At 32.0% G+C, this 23,536-nt stretch overlaps 1 protein-coding gene across 7 annotated transcripts in view; it reads left to right on the top strand.

Annotated features, from left to right (window-relative positions):
* Positions 1 to 23,536, top strand: part of Ralgapa1 (Ral GTPase activating protein catalytic subunit alpha 1) — a 240,660-nt gene that overhangs the window by 70,610 nt on the left and 146,514 nt on the right. For all 7 annotated transcript variants that reach the window (XM_063246661.1, XM_013154645.3, XM_013154647.3 and 4 more), the window contains exons 9-16: positions 1,671 to 1,879; positions 3,738 to 3,977; positions 7,424 to 7,618; positions 11,206 to 11,343; positions 13,113 to 13,261; positions 15,834 to 15,963; positions 17,780 to 18,017; positions 19,113 to 19,274. In XM_063246661.1, coding sequence (XP_063102731.1) covers positions 1,671 to 1,879; positions 3,738 to 3,977; positions 7,424 to 7,618; positions 11,206 to 11,343; positions 13,113 to 13,261; positions 15,834 to 15,963; positions 17,780 to 18,017; positions 19,113 to 19,274 — 1,461 coding nt within the window. The remainder of the gene's footprint in view (positions 1 to 1,670; positions 1,880 to 3,737; positions 3,978 to 7,423; positions 7,619 to 11,205; positions 11,344 to 13,112; positions 13,262 to 15,833; positions 15,964 to 17,779; positions 18,018 to 19,112; positions 19,275 to 23,536) is intronic.

Below are 23,536 nucleotides of genomic sequence, written 5' to 3'. Positions count from 1 at the left end.
ATTTACTGTTCACATAACAAGAAATTTTCATTGAGAAGGAAGAGATTATTTTTAAAAACTTATTCTCTAGATCTCACCCATTACAAAAGTGAGCTTACTTTTGTATGTGGTGGTGCATGCCTGTAATCCTATCACTTGGGAGACTGGGGCAGGAAGTTCTCAGTGAGTTCAAGCCTTGGCTACATAGTGAGTTCAAGATCAGCCTGACCTGCATAGCCAGAATCTGTCTCAAATGCTCCTTCCCCCGCAAAAAAGAGAAAGCAAATGAAAAATTAGCCCACCAAATCAAGCGTGTGGTGCACACCTATAATCCCAGCTCTCAGAAACCTGAGGCAGGAGAATCACTGTGAATTTGAACCCTTTCAAGACAAGCCTAAACTACATAGTGAGACTCCCAACTCAAAACAAAAAAGAAAGAAAGCCCATCAGAAATGTTTGTGTTTGTAAATTAAACTGAATTCTAATGTTTACTGTGATCCTTACAATAGCTGGATATGGTGGCACATGCCTGTAATTCTAGTATGTCAGAGGCTGAGGCAGGAGAATTGCTGTGTGTTTGAGGCCAAGCAAACTATATTTTCCTCTTAAGGTTGCCTCAAGGGTTCAGTCAAGCACGAGTCTTAAGTTCTATCTGAATAGCTCTGTTGCCCTAATATCTTGAATACTAAATTGGCTTTGCCAAGATAATTGTTGGATCCTTAGAGCTACAGATGTGGATAAATCACAGTTAAAGAACAGACCTTTCCCATATTCCAAGGACATTATTCTACATACGGTAATATCTGGTTGTTTTTGGTTTTGTTTTGAGACAGACTCTGGCTATGTAGTTCAAACTGACCTTGTACTCACTGTGTAGCCCAAGCTTGTGTAATTCTTGGAGATCTTCCTGCCTTAGCCTCCCAAGTACTAGAATTACAGGCAAGTAATTCCTGGGAATACAAGTGTGTGCCATCATGGTTGGCATGTCTGTTTTGCAGAAAGCTGTGCATAATGCCAAGTTCAGCCAAACTTTATATTTTGCAGTTTCACAATATGTCTTTGTTTTATTTATGTGTGTATTTCAGTTTTAGATGAAATAAAATAAGTTCTCATTAATTTTAAGTAATTCTAGAAGTTTCTTTGTACTTTGGCAGGATGTGTTGATTGATTTTTCAAGGTTAGGAACATTTTTCATAGGAAATAAAGTTAGCCTTTGGGGTTTTAGGAAAGGTCTGAAATGGGTGGCCACATGGCCCCATGTTCTAGAGCTAATTGTAGATAAGTGGAGCGGAGGAATTACTCATTTGTTTAGTAACCTCCTGTCTCATGTGGTTCTGTGGATTTAAAATGACCAATTGGAACTCAGGCTCTCTAACCTATTTCTTTAACATATAGGGTTTAAAGGAAACTGGACTTTTAGAAGAAAAAACTGACTATTTTGCATTTTAAGTTGTCAGACCTTTTGATAATATTTTGTACAAAGCCATGTTTCCATATATTCACTTGGTTAGTATGGGTCACTCTTCTAGGTTCCATGCTAACGTCTAGCAAATTTTAGAATGTTATTTTTCTCTAAAACTACTTTTAAAACCAAAGTAACAGCACAGTGTTTTCTTAGAAGCTAAAAAATGGAAGCTTATCTAACTATAATTCTTCTTTCATTTTGCTTTTTTTCTTTCTATTTTACCTAGATATCCCACAGATCAGACCAAAGCCACATTATGTCATGATAAAGAAGGATGCTGAAACCAATGAAGCCATCTATTGCACAAAAGAGCCTTTCATTAAAGCTCGTGTTATAGTAATTCGTTGGCTGGTTTCTTTCTGGCTAGAGCCAAAACCACATACGGGACCTCATATTCCTGGAATGGAAGGTGAAATCTTACCAAAGAATATTCAGGTAATATACACATGTGATAAGCTTCTTACAGTTAGAAATGACTTTTGCAGTTTTAACTCATTGATTTCAGTTGCCTTAGGTGTGTAGCACTTTTTTTTTTAAATGCTATTTGTTTTTTTTAAGTGCTTTTTTTTTGTTAACAATCATGTATGTGATTTATTTATTTATTTATTTGTACCAAGAATCGAACTCATGACTTCATGCTTGCCAGGCAGGCGCTTATGCCACAAGGTTAAATCTCCAGCCCCTTTATTAAATAATGTATTTTATAAATCCAAATTTTAACAGTTATAGAAGTGACAAGTTTCTTAATAAAAAATAAATGTTGGTGAGTGTAGAAGATAATTTCAGTCATGAAAACATCTTAATTTCTAATTGACTGCTACATTTTTAGTTGTACAGTAGCCCTCTTTTATCTACAAGGAACACATCCAAAGATCTCCAGTAAATTCCTGAAGCTACAGCAGTACTCAAGCCTTCATCTACTATATTTTCTTCTATCTGTACATATTCATGATAGGTTTAATTTATAGATTAGGCGCAGTAAGAAATTAATCACAGCACAAATAAAGTCAACTGTAATGTGCCATGATAAAAGATTTAAAATTTATGAATTTATTTCTGAAATTTTCCATTTAATACTTTCAGATTATGATTAACTGGGTAACTAAAATAGTGCAAGCAAAAATCTGGATTAAGTGAGCACATTCATATAGAACTAAAAATATTCCAAATTGTGGAAATAAGTTCTTGCAAGTGGAAAGAACTATCATAAGGTAGGGCCATGACAACCCTTTCTAATTTCTAAGTTGTCATGGAAAGGTGATACAAGTTTCTGGTCCTACTTCTTTCCTATTTTACAACAGAAACATTGAGTTTAGCATATAAAATTACACAGTTATGGATGGAGGAACTAATATTTAAAATTTTGGGTTTTTAAAAATTTAACATTTTAATTCTTCCTTTTATCTTTTATCTGCGTCTGTTTTCCCCAACTTATCTACTACAGTATTTTTACTGTCTTAATTGTCCTTTTCTCAGATTTTTCTTTTAGTTTTTAAAATCTTTAATTTTTTAATGTAACTTGTAAATCATTTTTTAAAAATAGGGTGGAGGTATAACGTAAAACATTTTGACTTTGATTTTCTTTCATCTTTTTTTAAAATCTGTGACAGTCTGTCTGATCTGTTTTCCCTAAAAGTTTCTTTCACGATCTCTACAAACAATTAAGTGCAAAGAGTGAGGCAGAACTATTTTTGTGAACCTGGAAAAATGACAAATTTTTTATTATGAAGACATATTTAAGATAATTTACTTAAATTCTTTTTATTTTATGGATGACAAAACTGAGATTTTAAAACTTGAATACTTTAATAGGAGTTATTTTCGTAACACAGAATTTTGCTGTGCCTCCAATATCATGGTAGTATAGAATTTACTTACTATCTGATGAATTTTACTTTTTTCCTGAGGCTTTTGGCTTAAAAATTCAGGCATTCTTAGGTAAATAACCCAATATTGCTTACATTTACTTATAAATTATTTGTGTATTCTTGAAGATGTGCATGTCTCAGCATTATTCTTTTACTTAATGATTTGTTCTGATTACCTACATTTGCCTAAATTTATTAATTAATTTATAATTAATTACCATACATTTTGGAGTTTATACCACTTAAGATGTTAAAATATTTACATTGCCATTTAGGATGGATTTTAGATGAGGCTCTGTGCCTGAATTTTACACACAGTACTGTAAATCACTTGTTGAATACTTTGTATTCTGCCTGTGTTTCCTAAAGAAAAGATAACCTACTTAAACGATTGTAATATTCTTTGTGTTTTATATTTATTTTAGAGAGCAGCTGCTAGTTTGGTATCCAGAGAAGAAAACAAAAATGACAGTGCTGATAAAGCAGACAGAACCACAGAACCAGAGCAGTCTCATTCCAATACCAGCACTCTCACAGAACGAGAACCTAGTTCATCTAGTCTCTGTAGTATTGATGAAGAACATCTCACAGATATTGAAATAGTTCGCAGGGTGTTTTCTTGTAAAAGAAGTAATGTAAACTTCGTCACAGAGATATTTCGTCAGGTAAAATATGTCAGTATTTTTAAATGGTATAAGATACCTGTCTTTAATATATATACTTACAGTGTGTGTGTGTGTTATTTGAGACAGTTTCACTATGTAGTTCACATTGACCTTGAATTCATCTTGTAGCCAAGGTGGGTCTCGAACTGACAGAAGTCTTCCTGCCTCAGCTTTCTGAGTGCTGGTATTACAGGCATGTACCATTATACCCTGTTAAATATATTTATTTTTAACTATTTAAAATTATTCTCTATGAAGATTTTTTAAAATTCATATGTATTTTTAAAATGTGCAATTCTTTTAATGTGTTCCACATAATCTTTTTATACTTTATGATGCATTCAGCTTAATATTTTTGTGATTGTTGTTTTTCTTTTTATCTTCTTGGTGCTGGGGATTGAACACGGGGTCTTGTTTATTCTGAGCATACATTCTATCACTGAGTTACATCCCTGGCCCCTGAATATTTTCTTTTTCCTCTTATTTTTCTTGTAGTGCTGGTTATTAAACCCAATTCATGTATTTAATTTTATTTTTTAATTTCAAGCTTTTTGTGCTCTCTGATTGATTGATTTCTTTCTTTCTTTTTATTTTTTTTTAAGACAGAAAGATCTCGCTATGTAGTTCAGGTTGCCTCCAAACACACTATGTAGTTTAGGTTGGCCTCGCACTCAAGGTGATCCTCCTGCCTTAGCCTCCCAAGTGCTGGTGGCCAGGCTACCATGCCTGGCTGCACCCTTTGATTTCATGTATCTCCTGTAAATGTGGTTGGATTTCAAAACTTTTTTTCGTCTTTTAACTGTAATATTTACATTTATTGTAGTTACTCATATGCTTGGATTTCTTCATACTATCTTATCTTGTATTTTTATCCTTTTGTGCTTCCTTTCTCATAACTCTTTATTGTCCCTTCTTTTTAACTGATGTTTTTTCATTCTGTGTTTCCCCAGTCATCATTTAGTGCATGACTCTTGATATCAGATCTTTGAAATTTAGTCTGGTTTTTTTCCCAGCTTTATTGAGATATAATGGACAAAATTATATAAAGCTTAACAGAATTGCATACGCCTGTGGTCTCAGCTACTTGAGAAGTTAAGACAGAAGTTATGTAGTTAACCTTACAGTTAGGAGTTTTTATGTATGTCTATGGTAAAAACAGTTAAAATCAAAATCTCTTGCATTTTCAAGTATGAAATTTAGTATTATTAACTGTAGTTACTATGCTGTGCATATAATTTATTTGTCTTATGTAACTGAACCTTTTATACTGCTTAACCAACATCTCCCCATTTTGCCTACTGCCCAGCCACTTGTAAGTACCATTCTACTCTCTGCTTTTGTAGGTTTGACTTCTTTGTCCATCAAGCTCATTTTGCTTCATATACCATCCTCCATTTTTTTCCATATTACAGTAAATGGCAAGAATTCGTTCTGCTTTTTGCTTTCATTTTTAAGAATGTATAATATACCATTGTATATCACATTTTCTTTTATCCATTCAGACTGTAATGTAAACTTAAGGATTTTTTTTTTTGTTTTTTAGTACATATTGATCACATGAGAGTTGATACATGTACATAACACATATTCTTTTTTTTTTTTTTCTTTTTCCTTTTTTATTGGTACTGGGGATCGAACTCACGACTGCCTACTTTACAAGGCAGGCGCTTATGCCACTGAGCTAAATCCCCAGCCCCCTCTTTTTGTTTTTTAAATCCTCTTCCCCTCCTAACTCCCTCCATCTCTTGATCCCCTCTTCCAATATGCAAAAGATCTATCTTGCTGTTTCCTAGTATTTTTCATTTGCTCTTTATATTTTGTGTTTCTCATATATGAAAAACCATGTGATGTTTAAGCTTGTGTGTCTGATTTCATTTAACATTATGGAGGTTCTTAGTGCATCCATTTTCCTACAGATTTTATAAAAAGTTTGTTACAGCAAGCACTCAATCAGAATGATAGTGTCTTATCAGTTAACTGCTAGAATATGAGCCTGAAAATTTAGGAATGTACTTGTTGTATTGAGGAAAGCAGCAAGTAATATAGTTTGTCAAGGGATCAATAATGGAGTATAAATAAAAAAGATTTCCAGACAACTCTTAACTACCCTGTTGATATTATATATTAACTTTCCATTATTATCTTAGATGCCGATTTTTTGTTAGCTTTATTCCTGTAATTCAGCAGTCTGGGAGAATAAATTTATTTTACTATATAATTATTATTAAATACAGCCATTAATAAGAATAGAAAATTTTAGGTTTTAGGTAAAGATCTTGTGATTTTTAAAGTTGACAATAGTGTTCAGAAAATGAAAAAAATGAATTTGTCTCTGTTTGTAAATAAAAAATAAAGTTAAAATGTTAACCATGATTGTTATAGTTGATACATTGCAGCAAGGAGACTTTTAACTAGGGACTCAGCAGGGAACCAGGATCCTGACTTTGTAAATATCCTCAGCCTCTGCAAGAGGAGGGCACAGAGATTTTGTGAGTGCTACATCTGCCCTGGAAGTCGGGTTGGGTGTTCTGCATACAATATAAGGGAGGAAAAGAGGCTTGCTGGCTGCTGCTTTGAAGTGTTGCCCAGGTGCCATGCCACCCTGCTTGTGAGCCAATTGATTATAAAATGAAACTTCCACAAGCAGTGAGTTAAATAAACCTTTCCTTTCTTCATTTTGGTTGTCAGGAATTTGTCCCAGCAAGGAGAAAAAACATGCAAAAGGAAAAAACACTTTGATTAGTGAGATTAAGACTCTTTGTACTGCTTTACCTTTGCTTGTCATCTTGAAAATTTTTCTGTGAAAATGTATTTTTGATAATAAAAACGTTTTTTAACATTAAGACCTCCCAAGGAACTATGAAACAAAAAAGAAAAAGATGCATTTTATCAGATGTATTTTATTTGTAATAATTTTCAAAAACAGTAATAACCGCATTAGTTAAAGGTTGCAAAATTAAAGCTGACCAACATGTGGTAGCATAGGCCTGAAATTTAGCAGTCTGGGAGAGTGAGGCAGGAGGAATACAAGTTCGAGCCCAGCCTGGGAAACTTGGCTAACTTAGTGACTCAATGAGACACTGTCTCAAAAAAAGTATGGGATTCTGGGTTGATGATGTAGCTTAGTGCAGAGGCCTTTTATCTCTAGTACCTCAAAAGAAAAAAAATATATTTATGTTGAACATTATTAGAGCACAATTTAATGAAATGAGAAGTACTCTCATTCTGAGGTAGTAAATTTGAAACAAATCTTTGTTCCTTCCACTTATATGGTTATTTCCCATAGACATTTTGCTTTCAGTGTATTTCAGTTATTTAAAATAAAAGGTTTTTTGTGACAGTTGAAGAACTTTAAAAAATTGTTTAATATTTCATATCTCATCAGATAGAAATCTATTAGTGGTCATGGCAAAGGAAAAGGTACTATTTTTTTCTTTCTTTACTAGGCATTTTTGTTACCAATTTGTGAAGCAGCAGCTATGAGAAAAGTGGTAAAAGTATATCAAGAATGGATCCAGCAAGAGGAAAAACCTTTATTTATGCAAGAGCCTGAAGAAACTGTGAGCGTTTCCTCAGATATACCTTGCATAGAAAATGTTAAAGACCATGATATTTCAATGGAAGGAGAAAAAAGAGAAGAGGTAAAATTTGTAAGATATATTTTAGTATACATTTTTAATAGTTTCACAGAAGTATAATAATGTGCTAGCACAAGTGTACTTAAATGAGAAAATAAGGATATCTTTAATGTATATGCATTTCAGATAATATGGAAAATATACTTCATACTCTATTGAAAACCTTTGGAATATCCCAATTTTCATAAGTTAATATTGATATCGTATATTGATTTTCTGAAGACATTGCTGGATTAAAGTTAGATGTTAAATTTAATGCTGTTGTTCTACATCAAAACAGATGTAGACCTACTTTGGGGATGAGTACCAAACTACAATCTTTCTTCCCTGGGAAAGGTGACTTCCTTTTACAAGTTTCTACCCAGCACAGACCAAAATATTCTGAATTCTTTCCAGGACTCTTGCACTAGAGCTGATTGAAGAATGTGATATTTCTTGACTTGATAAAGTAAGCTGGTGTGTGATAAGACTGGTGTTTTCTTACAGAGAGAAAAGAGACAAGAGAGTAGAGGTGGCACTTGAGTCCTTGATTACATTAAATCTAAATGAATTCTTCTTCTTTGGTTATTCAGTCCTCATCACAGATCAGGCTATCAAACAAGAAGAATTCAAGACGGAGCTAGAAGTACAAAAAGTTTATTTTGGTTGGCTTACCTTTTACTAAAATGTATCGTACTGTAGATTTTATTAAACCTACATAGGAATAACTGAGTATTATTTGTTTACATTGGTGTTTAATCTGCTGTAACAATGAAATTTAATCTGGATTTTGTTTTGCTTTATTTTTGTAAATTGTTTTTTACTAATACCTATTTGTAATAAATACTGATTATTACATTCATTATGAGGAATTGTACATGTACATAACACATCTGTATTCTTTTTACGTGACCCTCCCCTCCTCGTTCCCTCCCTTCATCTGTTGGTCCCCTTTCCATTTACAAAACACCCATCTCTCTGTTTCCTATTGGCTTTTAAAATTTTTTTATTAATACATGTTTACAATACATAATGATTACATTCATCCTGAGTTGGTACATGTACATTACACATTCTAATTCTTTTTTTATTCTCTCCCTTCTCCTTCCATCCTTTGGTAACCTTTTGCAAAAGATCTATCTGCTTGTTTAATTAGTTACATTAACATTTGAATGAATAGGCCAGTTATACAAAGATTTGTTGCGTGTGGAGTGTATGTTTGTACAACACTGTCCCTTCTAAGAAGGGAAAAGATATAATTAAGTAATATAATTGGAGCTGACAGTTAACTCAGTTGTAGAGTAGGGGTCTGGGTTTAAGCCTTACCATCAAAATTGAAATAAAATAAAATGGTATTCATAGCATTATTTGTTAGTTACCAATGGAAAATGACAAGTATTTGTATTACATTAGCAAATAAACCTATCAGTTTAAATATTTTCTTCAACCTTTTTCGTTATACCATCCTAGTATACTGAGGCTACTTGTGCCATTTAAATAAGAATGATAGAGAGGATATAAACTTTCAGTGTACATAATTACAGAAGAAGGAATGGAGAGAATGATACATGTATCTTCTATTGTTGACTAAAATGCAGTAACATTGCCATTAAAATTATGATTTTTTTTCAAAATACTACCAACTCTTGCTAATGATGTATGTGTAACTCAGTAGTTGTAGTCAATAGTGAATTTACATTTCTGGTAAAATATATATTAAAAAATTACAAATTTTAGTAAAATATAAAATAGAATTAAATTATATTTTCAGATAATTATGAATGAGTTTTTAATTTCACATAATGTATATAAGGCATTTGAAAGACATTTAGGATACAAAAATATATGTGTGTGTGTGCATTCATGTACGTGAATGCATGTGTATACGTAGGACTGTTGCGTATCTCCTTATAGGATGTTTAGCACTCTCTGGTCTGTCCTTTTAAATCCCAGTGACATCTTTCAGTTCTGTGATAGTAAAACATTTTAGAGCATGATGGTACCCACCTAAAAAACAGTATTAGAAATATAAATATGAAAAGACATGTTTCTACCATTACATAACTGATAGTTTAGCAAGAAGATAAATAAAGGTAAGTATTTTTAAGTGTTACTGCTTTGATTCTAGAGCATGAAACAAGGAGTACTTCACTTTGCCTGGGAAAATCAAGGAATACTTCATTAAAAAACACTATAATGTGAAAAATAGATAAATGGGAAAGGAACCACAAAATATGACAGCATCTAAAATGTTGTAAGACACCATTAAAATATTTTTGTTTAACTGTAGCTAAGAATATAGGAAAAAATAGAATATCTGAAATACATGGTTGTTAAATTCTGTTCAGTTACTTGCATGTCATGTTAATGAATTTGGGTTACATTCTGGACCCTGGAAAACATTTGAAGGATTATGAGTAGGAGAATAGCATGAATATGTTACATATTTCAGAAGGATCACACCAGATCCAGAGTACAGGATAGATTGGAGGCCAGACTGGAGGCAAGTAGGCCAATTAGGAAGTGTCAAAGTTGAAAAGGAAAATAAATGCCTAAAATAGACGGTGGCAGTTGGAATGGGATAGTTAAGAAAACGGCAGATACATTAGCTTCTTTGGCAATAAAAGTAGTCTTTGAGAGATTGAGAAATAGGGATGTATCACATATTTCTTTTGCAACTAGGGTAGTTACCATTCACACATGGATAGGAATTTTTATAAGTTTGCTGGTCATGGCCTATGTGATTGGAAGAATTAGTAAGAATGATGAGAACATGGTTGAAACTTTATATATGTTGAGTTTTAGGTGGTTGTGTTTAATTCAAGAAGACTGTTTAAAAGACACCTGGTAATAGGGAAAATGTAGACTGGACAGTGGTGTACTTTACAGAATACACAGTACTGTATTCTGTACTGTGACAGAATCCAACATCACTTCCAGTAATGGAAGAGTAGTTTATTTGAGACTAAGAATTATGCATATTACAATATAAACTCTGCAAAATACGAAATTTAACTCTTTGAAAATATTGGTAACTCAAAGTAGGAAGAAACTGGAAAAGAGAACTTCATCCTGTGCCATATATTAGTATGCTTTTTATCAGTGGAATACCTAGTCTAAAAGACTTGGAACAGCTAAAACTCAGGCAGAAAGCCACAACCTTGATTGTTTGATATATCAGTATTTTTAAAATAATGGAAATTTTATTATTCTTAAGTAGGATGAATATGTTATTTTGTATTTTTAAAAGTTATTTAGATTCTGACATTTAACTTAGAATAGAATTCATCTTTTACAAAGTGATGCATACTCTAATCCTATTCTTTAATCTGTGAGAGTGTGGAAAAAGGTTTATGCAGTAAATTAACAGAAAAATATGTATATATCTGATATCTTAACTCTTCCTAATCATTGTGGATGGTTGCTTTATTTTTTTAATGAGACTGTTGTTTCAGTATACACTGTTTTTGTAATCAGGCAAAAATAATCTACTTTAAGAGAAGCATGTTTATTTACCAGTGGGATATAATAATTTTATTTACTTTTTTAGCTCACATAGGGCCTTCACATTCTTACTAATGAAATAATCTAAAACTTGATGTATGCTTTAGGAAAATGGGACCAATATGGCTGAACATGTTCGAAATTCCAATTGGGCAAAAAATGGTTCCTGCCAAGATACTCTTCATAATACATCTGAAGAAGCCACAGAACAAAACATACGAGCTGGTACCCAGGCTGTTTTGCAGGTATATCACTTTATTTAAAAATCTTTAAATATTTTATGCATATGTGTATTTTTAGGACTTCAATATACAGTGTAATTTTTATTGTAATAAGTTCAATTATCAATTATGCCTTTTTCTCCCCATTATTTTTTGGAGATAGGGTCTTACAGTGCAGGCTGGCCTCAAACTTGAAATCTTTCTGCTTCAGCCTCCTGAGTGCCAAGGACGTGTTCCACCATATCTAGCTTATGTCATATATTTTTGTTGTTTTCCTTTTCATATATATATTATATTGGCAACTCATAGGTGGGAAAACTCAAACTTATTGAATACTAATCAAAGAAAAGCTAATTAAAACAAGAAAACAATTTTTTAAAAACTTATTTATTTATTTTTTGTGATTTTGAGACAGGGTCTCGCTATGTAGTTCAGGCTGGCCTTGAGTTCACTTTGTAGCCCAGGTTGGTCCCAAACTCACAATGATCCTCCTGCCTCAGCCTCCCAAGTGCTGCGATTACAGGCATACATCACCATGCTTGGTGAAAACAATTTTTTAAATGAAAACATTTCATTTATGTAGAAGTAGCAAAAAAATAAAATCTGACAATATATGTAATGAGAACATGAATAAATGTAAATTTAGAAATACTTCATCTGTATTGAATGTGAAAGCATCTTTTTTCATCTATGAATTGTCTATTCATGTGCTTTTTCCATTACTCCATAAGATGTTAAGAATTTGTAAAAATTTATTATATTAATTCCCCACTCCACCCCCACTACCCGCTATTTCTGGGGATCAAACCTAGGGCCTTGTACATACTAGGCAAGTGTTCTACCACTGAACTATGTCACCAGTCCTATTCATTTTTTTTGTTAAATTATTCTTGTCCTCATTTTATTTCTAATATTTGTCTCACTTAGTGTTTGCAGATTTATAGAGTCAACTCTTGTTACTATCTTAAAAAGATTTACTTTATATTCTTTTCTTTTGATTTTATAACTGTATTATTATTATTATGTAGTTCTTTCAGGAAATTTAAATCAGAATTGTGAGTATAGAATATGCCCTTTCTTGTTCTTTTCTTCTGAAATATCCTTGGACACTACTGCCCATGACTATACTATATGACTTTGCACTCTGAAGCAGTGTACAATTAATTGATTATAATGAATTTTATTAAACATGGACACTGATGACTCTTCATTAACAGTGAAATATGAAATCTTTTTAGTATGAATATGAAATCTTTTATGCAGTGTGTTAACACCAAAAACATATGTACACACATAAAAATGAGAAAAAGTTATTAATACAACTCATTCAGAAAATTCTTTCTGATTTAGATATCATCTTCTAGCCCAAACTATGTATATTTACTCATTTTTTTTCATTTTATGACATTATTATATGAAAGTTCTTTGTTTAGAAATAATGTTTGTATACTTGGTTCATTTTTTTTTTGAGTGCTTAGTAATTTTGTAGATAAAAATGGGCAGATTCAATGAGTTTAAATTTCAAATACAAAGTTAGGTGTATAAATAGGATTAGAATTAAACCCACCACTTTTAATTGTAACTTTCATTTTTCTTTCTTTCTTTATTTTGATTCTAGGGATTGAACTCATGACCTTGCACTTGCTAGGCAGGCACTTGTGCCACTGAGCCATATCCCCAGCCCATACAATTAATTGTGAATCATCTGATGTTCAGCATCTAAATTTCCCTTTCTATAAGAAATTTGCTAGTGAGATTTCACTGTGAATAGCTAATGATTTCTTTTGTCTTAGGTGTTCATTATAAACTCATCAAACATATTTCTTCTTGAACCTGCAAATGAAATAAAAAACCTTCTGGATGAGCACACAGATATGTGTAAACGCATTCTTAATATTTATCGGTACATGGTTGTGCAAGTATCAATGGACAAAAAAACTTGGTAAAAGGCTTTTATTCATATATTATATCTTTTAATTATATACATAAGTATAATGAATTGTAGAGGAATAGTATCTGTGAACAGCAGGGCTTGTTATAGTGTTGTAAGGGCTCCTATTTTTAAATGAATATAATATTTATGTAATAGTCATATTGATGCTATGTCTCTTTCATTGTATTGTAAACATCTTTGATCATGCTTCCACAAGACCTTTTAGACTATCTTTCTGGAGTATGCAGATGATGTCCTTCCACATCCCATGGAAGGAATGCATGCATGTGCACATACAAGTATATGGAGAAATGAGTTAATGCCTGTGTGAAAGAATGAATGGTGGGTGGATGGATGGATGGATGATTCACTAAATGTGTATGCCTGATTCCTCTCTCTGGCACTAAAAGATATGTACTGTCACACGTACTCTCCCTGGCTCCTTTTTTCCTCTGAAAACTAACCCCTGCCTTGTATGATAGGATTCTGCTTCCCAGAATTATTATCAAATTGCTCTTCCTTGAGCACATTGTGAACATACTTTAAAATGAATGCTTGCCATCTTTCTCTATTTTTGCCAAAACTGTCCTTTAGATCCAACTTTCCCTTTGTACATATCCTTACTCATATTTTTTTCCACACCTTTGTACCAGTGCACAGTTCCCATCAAAACTGTCTTGATCCCTAAATTACTTGTATAAGTTTGTTTACTTCACTGAGTTGAGAGGTCCTAGAAGGAGCAGGTTGTCTTATTTTTATATTTCCTGCATTTCTTAGCACAGTACATTATATATTGTTGGTACTGTATGTATATTTGTTTAACAAAATGGAAAATAAACCTTTGGGAAGATCGACGCTTTAATTTTTCTAAAAATGATACATGGTTATGATAAAATTCAAACACAGAAGCTTTAAAAGTTATCCAAAACTCACTCTGTGGAGATTATGATTGTTTGCCCTTGCATAAGTAAATATCTGACTCAGCAAACCACACACAGTTACTTAGTATTGTACTATATGTGTGACCCATAATTTTCTTAACCAGTCCCCTATTAGTAATATACATGTTGTTCTTAATTTTTTTGGGGGGGTAAGGGCTGATGATGAACATCTTTGTATTTAATTTTCCTCTGTTGACTCATTCTTTAAAAGTGAGTTCATTTGGTCAAAGGATATGCCTAATTTATCTTTTGCTATGTAGAAAAAAAAGGCTTTCTTTTGAAATAATTATTTACTAATAGTATTAATAGATTAATATGTAAGAAGTACTTTTTAGCTCATTCAGAGCACTTCTTCGTGCTAGCACTTTAAGCACTTTACATGTACTTCCTTACTACTTGAAGTGCTATTTGATGTTTGATAGCTAATGTCCCTATTTTACATGAGATAGTCCTTAGGCACAAAGAAATTAAATGACTTGGCGCTTGTTCACACAGTGGGTGATGAACAGAGATCTGAATTACGATCTTTCTGACTCAGGAAATTATATTATATTAGACCCTTCCCCACTTTAAGTCTTTAGTGTGTGCTTTGAATCCGTGATGAGCCCAATTGTAAAGAGTCTCTTGCTATGTGGAGCACAGTTTTATTTTTATTTTTTAAGTTTATTTTAAAGTTATAACACTTTAAAAGATTACCCACATATTTACTTTGATATTATGATTTTCTTTTATTAATTCAAATCATTTTTATATAAAAAAGTGAACATTATCTGAGTTTGACTGTAAATCATTGTAAGATTTATTCGTAAAACTTATACTTCATTGCATATATAGTTGATTTCAAATAGCTTTTCTATCATTTAGCTACACTAGAAGCCTAACATTACAAATGTGGCATTTCTGATTTTTATTTTTTGAATGATTACATGTATTTATTTGCCAAAAGATCTAGAATGTTTTTTTTAACTGAGTGAGCTTTCTGTGATTCTCCCTTTACTTCCCAAAATAACCCATGACATCTAGATCTGGTAACTGCTGCTGCCTCAGCCATATTTCTCACAACTGTCCCCTGTAACGCTATACCTGGAATGGGCTGCAAAGTAGCCAGTGAAGAACAGGCTGTGAAAGGGACATGGACTCTAAATTGTTCATATAACCAACTGAAATTCCCTTGTTAGCTTCTTTTTCATATATGCTTGAATCAGTTTCCAAAATACCAGGTGTAATTTTATAGTTTTAATAGTAAGCGTCAACAGGCAAACTAAGAATGTTAAGTTTGCCTTGACTTGCAATACACAGAGAAAAAAATTTTAAAAGGGCTCAAATAAAAAGAATGGAAAGAGACAATATCTTTTATCTTTCTTGTGTCCTCTAAATCCTCATCACTAAAACTAATTTATTTGCATCTGAGTGTATCGTGGCTAGAAAACAGTTTAAAATAGCTGATATAGATATATAAAAGGGAATTTTAAATTTTAATGTTTAAAGAATTCTAAATATTTGAATTTGTCTTTCAAAATATTTAGTATTTATTACTCCATAGATAATACTATATGTAGCAGATATTAATTCAAAAGTTAATCATTAACCAAAACAAACATATGCGAGAAGGAAACATTAATTAATCTTTTTACTTTAAGGGAACAGATGCTACTTGTGTTGCTCAGAGTCACGGAGTCTGTACTGAAGATGTCATCACAAGCTTTTCTACAGTTCCAAGGGAAAAAAAATACGACCTTGGCAGGTCGACTTGCAGGACCACTTTTCCAGGCAATAAAAATAAATAGACAAATAGATATGTATTTTTTTTAAGAGTTCATGACACCTTGAGCTTGTTACCTGGGAAAAATTTTTAATTTACAAACCGGTTCATGTTAAAGGAGATTTTGCAGTGTTAAAAGTTACTCATTTAATAGGCTATATTGCCATACAAATCTACAATCTAGTGTAAGAGTGGTAGATTTCTAAAGTTTGAGAAAAAGTGTTACAGTGAAGGGTGAAGATATTTATTTTGTCTATGCCATATTTATATGTGATTGACAAAACTCCGAAGAAGAGTTCAGAAGTAATGACCTGATGGTGTGCTTTGTGAGTTTTAAGCTTCTGAGATTATTAAAAAAAAAAAAAACTTTAAATTGTTCCTTAATAATGAAAAACTGGTAGATAATCAAGTTTCACTCTTAATGCTGTTCCAAAAGCGTTATTGTCCTCTTAATTTGAATTATCAGTAGTAGTTTGTTTATATAGGACCTACATACTATGTTTTTAGCCTGAAAAGTTCTGACTTTAAATGGATTTTTTAGAAAACGGAAAGTGAAATATTTTCTTAGGATGACACATTAACTGAAAATACATAAATAAAATGGTTCTTAATGTCAAAGGTCAAAGCTCTCTCAGTTCTAATTCTTGGCCATAACTGTAACTATGTTAAACTGGGAAATACTTGAAAAACATTTTTTTCCTGGCTATTAGCCATTTACTTAAAATTCTATGTTAGTGGTAAATATTCTTTAAAACCAGCATCATATGTATCATATAAGTTTCTTTTAATGTCATTAGATTTTTGAAAAATTTTTTCACCATTTAATAACTAACGCAATGGTGAAAGATAAAATTTTAGATTGTTATTTAAGATGACTTTTTTTGTAGTTTAAACATTTAAAGAGAATGAGAAGTCACTGGTTGCCACGTTTCTATACTAAACTGTTCTCGCTTTTTGCCTTTACATTTCATATGTATAATTATATGAATTTCTTAATAAAAGTTGTAGAGTTAAGCTTTAGAAAACTTATTGTGACTTGTTAATTTAGAAGCAGGTATGTGGTAGAAACCTATAGAATTTCAGGGTACTGGCTAAGCAGTAGTTTTTGCCCTTTTATAAATTTTTAATTCTATGATAGAATTTCTTATAGATTAAATTGCTTAATTCCGCTGATGTATTCAAAATAAAATTTAATTTCAACCTTCAGCTTCTATATGGTTTTCTGAAACATTTCATTAAACTTAATCCACTTTATAGTAAAGAGATCTTTCCAATTATATAGTGATTTCTGTCTTTGTAACTATGGCGCTGGTTTTTTTTTAGTTTAATAATAATTTCAATACTAAATAGTAGAAAGAAGCTGGGCATGGTGGTGCATGCCTGTAATCCCAGCATTCTCAAGGTTGAGGCAGAAGGATTGCTGCAAGTTCAAGGCCAGCCTGGGCTACAAAGTGAGTTCCAGGTCAGACTGAACTGCATAGTGAAACTGTCTCAAAAAGACAAAAAGTTAAATTAAAAAATAAATAGTATAGAGACTTTTATCTCTCAAACAATATTTTGTATTTAATGTTAATGCACATAAAAAGATATTTCCGCTTTTGGGGAGTTTTTTTCAATTTAGCTTATTTGAGAGTTGGGAGTTGGCTGTTGAAATTTGTAGTAGGTACTGATGATTGCAGGAGTTGCTTTTATAAGTATCTGAGGAAAGGATCAGGAACATACAATTTTAAATTCTTGTATCTAGGTAAATTTTTAAGATCTGAATGTCTGATTTTGGAGTCATACTAAATACATTTCATTATTTCTGAATATTTGTTTTTATAGACTCTTATAGTTGCCTGGATCAAAGCAAATTTAAATGTGTACATCTCCCGAGAACTTTGGGATGACTTATTGTCAGTATTGTCATCGTTGACCTATTGGGAAGAATTGGCCACTGAGTGGTCACTGACTATGGAGACCCTAACTAAAGTTTTAGCTAGAAATTTATATAGTTTGGATCTCAGTGATTTGCCACTGGATAAATTGAGTGAACAGAAACAAAAAAAGCACAAAGGGAAAGGTAAGAGTTGTTCAGAGATGCTTCTTTTAAATTTGTTTAAATAGTTGAGCGAGGATAACCAAGTCAGGAGACATATGAGAGTAAAAGTCATATTTCTTAATTACTTTTGCCTTCATTTACCTGGAGGTTTAACATTTTCAACAATAAAACATTGTATAATTTTCTTAACCTTAAAATCAATATTAATTTTGATTAAAGATGGAAATGTTCTATACAAAGTTAAATAATTCAGAATTTTAAATATTTTATTTTTAAAAATTAACCAAAATGGATATTCGTAAAATACCTTTCATCATAAACAAATTTTAGTTAGAATTGAAGGGTGATTTTATTTCACTCTATTTGTATTTTACTTATTTTTATTTTTTATTTTTTAGTACTGGGGATTGAACTGACGACTTGCCAGGCAGGCGCTTGCCAGGCAGGCGCTTGTGCCCCTTCACTCTATTTTTTAAAAGTATAAAGAATTATTTGGAAAATTCATTTTAAAGTTTTTTTGTTTTGTTTTTAGTTTTAACATAAAGCAAGCATTACTTCCGTATGAAGTGTATATTTGTGTAATAGTAAAAAGGGAATGAGGCAATAACATAAATTATTGTCACTAATGCACATTTTTATAATCTTTGGTTTGTTAGTATTTTGCTTTTTTAATAATTAGTTGCTAGCTAGAGATAATATTTAAGTCACCCTTTATCCATTGTATTTATATTTCCAGACTACATTTTTCAGGACTTTTTATTTCCTAAGTAGCTATAATTGGTTGAAAAATACTAAGTAACCTTCACTGCAGAATGACTTCTGGTAAGCTTGTTTCCCATCTGTCTTTGCTTAGCCAGATGTTTCATTTCTATTATAAAGTAAGTAGGTACAGAGTTTATAATAGCTTATTGTCATTTTAAAATTCTGCCTAAATTTTGGAATATAATTTTTACTTAAAATGAAGCTCCAAAAAGCTTTTATAGTGTGCATGCAGCATTTTATCTTGCTATCTTATAATTTATAAGTAAGTCTGAGAATCTGAGGCAATAAAACATACATAATTTTAAAATGTTGATCAGGTGACAGTAGTTTGAGATTGAAAATCTACATTTCTAGGAGTTGGACATGAATTTCAAAAAGTTTCAGTTGACAAGTCATTTTCTAGAGGATGGAGTCGTGATCAGCCTGGCCAAGCTCCAATGAGACAGAGAAGTGCAACAACTACTGGCTCTCCAGGGACTGAAAAGGCGAGGAGTATAGTACGGCAGAAAACTGTTGGTACGTACTCTTTAAATTAGGAGAACTTAGAGAGCAGTATGCTCACAGTGCTGACAAACCATGTGTATTAATGTACAATTTTCTTATAAGTTCATATTTTGTGTGAAATGAAAAACTTCTGTAGCAAACTTTTTTCTCATTAATTCACAGAGTATGATATCATGCTGTATTATATTACTTTTATGTAGTTTGTTTTACTGTTTATTTTATATCTTTTCTTGATTTTAAAATGTTTCTTCACAGAATTGAAGAATTAGAACTCTAATTCAGCTTACAGAACTTAAAGATTAATTGATATGCTTTCGGTTAATGAATGTCCTCACAAACATGGAAATTTAGGGTAGCTAATTTTCATTACATAGTTATTTATATAGTTAAATTGGCTTCATAAACTTCCAACAAGGAATTCATGTTCTCTACTGACAGACAGCTGAACCCAAGATGGAACCTACTGCTAGGCTCCCTGCTGCTTTTAACGAAGAAGAATTTCTGTGATCTGAAGTATAGCAGTGAAGGACTACTGCAGAATATCCAGGCGTAGAATCACTCATCTTATTGTAGATCTTGCTAACATCTTGCTCCATTTCCTCTCGGAGATTCATAACTTGGTGTGAATTATGGTAGAAAGATTATTGCAATGAAAAACAAGGAGAGCTTTGTCCTAATCTCATTTCTCTCTTTCATCACTAAATAGCTTGATAACCTTGGACAGTTAACCTAGTCTTTACTTCATCTGTGTAGTGAGAATGATAATATTTTCCATGCCTAAAGCAAAATTGCTTGAAGTTATTTCAGGGTTTATAGTCCAAACTTGTAGCAAAAGAGTGTTTTCCATAGGTATGTATCTGGTCATTTAATGGTCATTCTAGAGAAATTTAAAACGATTTTTGTAAGGAAATGACTTCTATAAAATTATGGATTCTAAAGTGTTAAGAGTTACGTTTAAAGGAAGACACAACTAAAAAGAAAATAGAATTAAAGACCATGGTTTATTCAAAATCCTTTAATGAGATTGTATTTTCAGAATTGTCCTGTGCTTATAAAATAAGCACATGCCAATTGTGTGTAATTGTACTGTATAAGAATGAGAAATGATATAAGGAAAATCATACTGACGGATTAAAGTTAATACAATATGTTAGGTGTGGTGGCACATACCTGTAATCCCAACTACTCAGAAGGCTGAGGGAGGATAATTATGAGTTCAGGGCCAGACTGGGCAAAATCGCAAGAACCTGTCTTGAATGAATGAATAAATAAAATTAATGTAATACCTAGGAATTTTGGCATATAATTACTTTGTGGAATCCTAAGGAAAATTATGGTTATATCTGAAATGTTTTTGTTTTATATTAATGTCATACTTACGTAAAATAATTTGTTTCATCTGCTGTGTGGTGGCCCCTGCCTATAATCCCATCTCTCAGGAGGCTGAGGCAAGAGGATCACTGCAAAGTTGAGACCAACCTGCACTACATAGTGAATTTAAGGGCAGCCTAAACTACATAGCAAGATATTGTTTCAATAAATAAATAAAAATTGTCTATTAGATCAAACAAAAAGTTGTTCATAGTGGTAGATTTTATATTACATGTATTTCAGCACAATAAAAAAAATCAAAAAGTTAAAGCATTAAAAATTTTAAGAAAGTTGGGAAACAGAAGGGTAGGAGATTAAATTAGGGTGTACTTTGGGCATGTATTTTCTTAAAATAAGTTTTTTATGTTCTTTGTGAATATACATGATTAAAAATTCAGTCTGTGATAAAATTGTATGCATTGTAGTCAGTCTTTCCATCATTACTGCTCCTTACTCTTCCATTTATCTCACTAGATCATTGTTATCAGTTTTTTGACCATCCTTCTGAAGATACTTTATGCATTTGTGTAAATCTATTTTTTTTAATTTTTTTTTTATCGGTACCGGGGATGGAACTCATGACCATGGGCTTGCAAGGCAGGCGTTTATGCCGCTGAGCTAAATCTCCAGCCCACTTTATGCATTTGTGGAAATATCTGTATTATTGTGAATTGTGGATTTTACATATTTGAATGAAAAAAAATTTTTTTCAGTAGTCAGTATGGAAGCACTGTTTTAAGCATTAAGGATATAGTTGTGAACAAGGCAGAAAGTTCATTGGAGCTGACATAATGTTAGGGAGAAATCTTATAAACATAAACTAATAAACATATCAGATAGTAACAGGTCATGAGGAAAAGTAGAGGCATAATGGACTAGAAATTAATAGAGCTAGAGAAGAGTACTATTCTGGAGAGGGAGATCTGGGAAGGTCTGTCTTACCATATTGTTTAAGAATAGACACCTAGAGAGGATGAGTTTAGATAATATCAATAGGAAGTACATTCTGAGTAGAAAGTAGGTTATAAAAGTTCTGGAGCTAGGATTGTATATGTAGTAGAATATAGAGTGAGAAAAGAGTTTTAGGAGATGCTATAATGACATAATTTTGAGATTACTATGGAGCAAATACTATTAAGTTTCTTCATCATATTTTATTACATGGAAAGTACCTTAATTTAAAATATCTTGAAACTATATGTTATGATTTTGTGCATAGTATAGAATATACATAAATGTCTGACTATTTTGGGCATGTATACCTACCTATAGGAAAAGTCTGTAGGATTTGACTTTAATTTGCCTCCTAAAGAGACTCTATTAATTTATACTTGCATTAACAATAAAAAGTTCCTGGTTTTTCTGCATGCCTGCTATTAATTAATAAACATTTTGCTCCATAGTAATATGATGTGTTTGTTCTTGAGATGGTTGTGTTGCCCACAGCTTGTTATGAATTTCTGGATTCAAGCGATCGATCCTTTCTGCCTTCGTCTCCTGAGTAACTAGGGCTATAGACCTGTACAACCATTCCTACCTATTGTTATTTTTAAAATGTGAATGAAGATGAGCACATTTGAATACATTTAATAGCTACTTAGAGCCTTCCAACTGGTCAAAACATCAAAAATTCATTAGTTCATAATGATACTCAAAAATTGTGTGTGGGGAGGAGTTAAAACTCTTTCTTTGCCAAAAAGTATAACTACTTATATAAAATTGTGATTCACTATATATGTATCATATAAAATAAATATCATGAAGGAATTAGAAGAATCTCAGTTTGAAACTTTTTTTTTGTCTTTTTCCTTTTTATCGGTACCGGGGATCAAACTCATGACTGCCTGCTTACAAGGCAGGCACTTATGCCGCTGAGCTAAATCTCCAGTCCCCACAGTTTGAAACTTTTAAGCAAGATTTAAGCAAGTATCAGTAAGCCTCACACTGTTTTATAACAGGTTAGTCGAAGGGATCATCTAACAGATTATTTACATTTATAACAGCTAACTCTACCTTAATAGTAGAGAATCTGGAGGTCATCACTTAATCAGCCTGTATTCCTAATTTCCAATTTATAGCATATACAGAAAATACATAAAGTTAAATGACTTCATGACGAAACAACTAAAACTAGAATGTAGTACATTTTATCAGACGATTTGTACTGTTAAAAAAGATAGTATCTTTAAAAAATTGTTTTAGGTTAAAATGACAGTAAACAACATAATATGTGAACCCTGATTGAATTCTGGTTTCAAAAAAAGTTATAATATCATTTTGCAGATAATTTGGTTACTTCGAATAGGGATTGTATATTAATTGTTAATTGTGTTAGGTGTGATAATGGTATTGGCTATGTAGGAGGATGATCTTACCCAAGAATGAATCCTAAAGTATTTAGAGATTGAAGAGTCATGGTATCTGCAGCTTACTTTCAAATCCTTTAGCAAAAGTACCATGCACACACATAAAAAATAAAACATTTTTGGCAAGATGTTAACAACTTCTAAATTTAAATGGAAGAATATGTGTGCTGTTGTTACAGACAACTTTTTGTGTATGTTTGAAATTTTTTTTTAAAAATTGAGAGAAAAAAGATTTTCAAACTGCCAGCAATATAGTAAATTTGATATTCTGGGTATTTGAAAGCTATTAGATATTCTTCTACTTTTTTTTTTTTATTCTTCTGCAGTTATACTGCTGGCTCTGCAAAAAGGGAAATCTCTAGGATTCTTCTTCCTGATACTATTTCCCTGCCCAAAATGAAAGAACTAAAAGTTCCAAGAACTGTGTAGTGAGCAATAACACTGGAAAAGTAGAATGACCTTGAAGTAAACTACTATCTAAACTAAGAGTTGATAAGATTCAGGATTGAAAGACTGAAGTAAAGACTTTCATGAACC

Source organism: Cavia porcellus, unplaced genomic scaffold (genome assembly GCF_034190915.1).
Source record: "Cavia porcellus strain 051 isolate PalLab524CR breed Dunkin Hartley unplaced genomic scaffold, mCavPor4.1 scaffold_1, whole genome shotgun sequence".
Lineage (NCBI taxonomy): Eukaryota > Metazoa > Chordata > Mammalia > Rodentia > Caviidae > Cavia > Cavia porcellus.
Note: the sequence above shows the minus strand (reverse complement) of the source record. Positions and strands in the feature narration are given on the sequence as shown.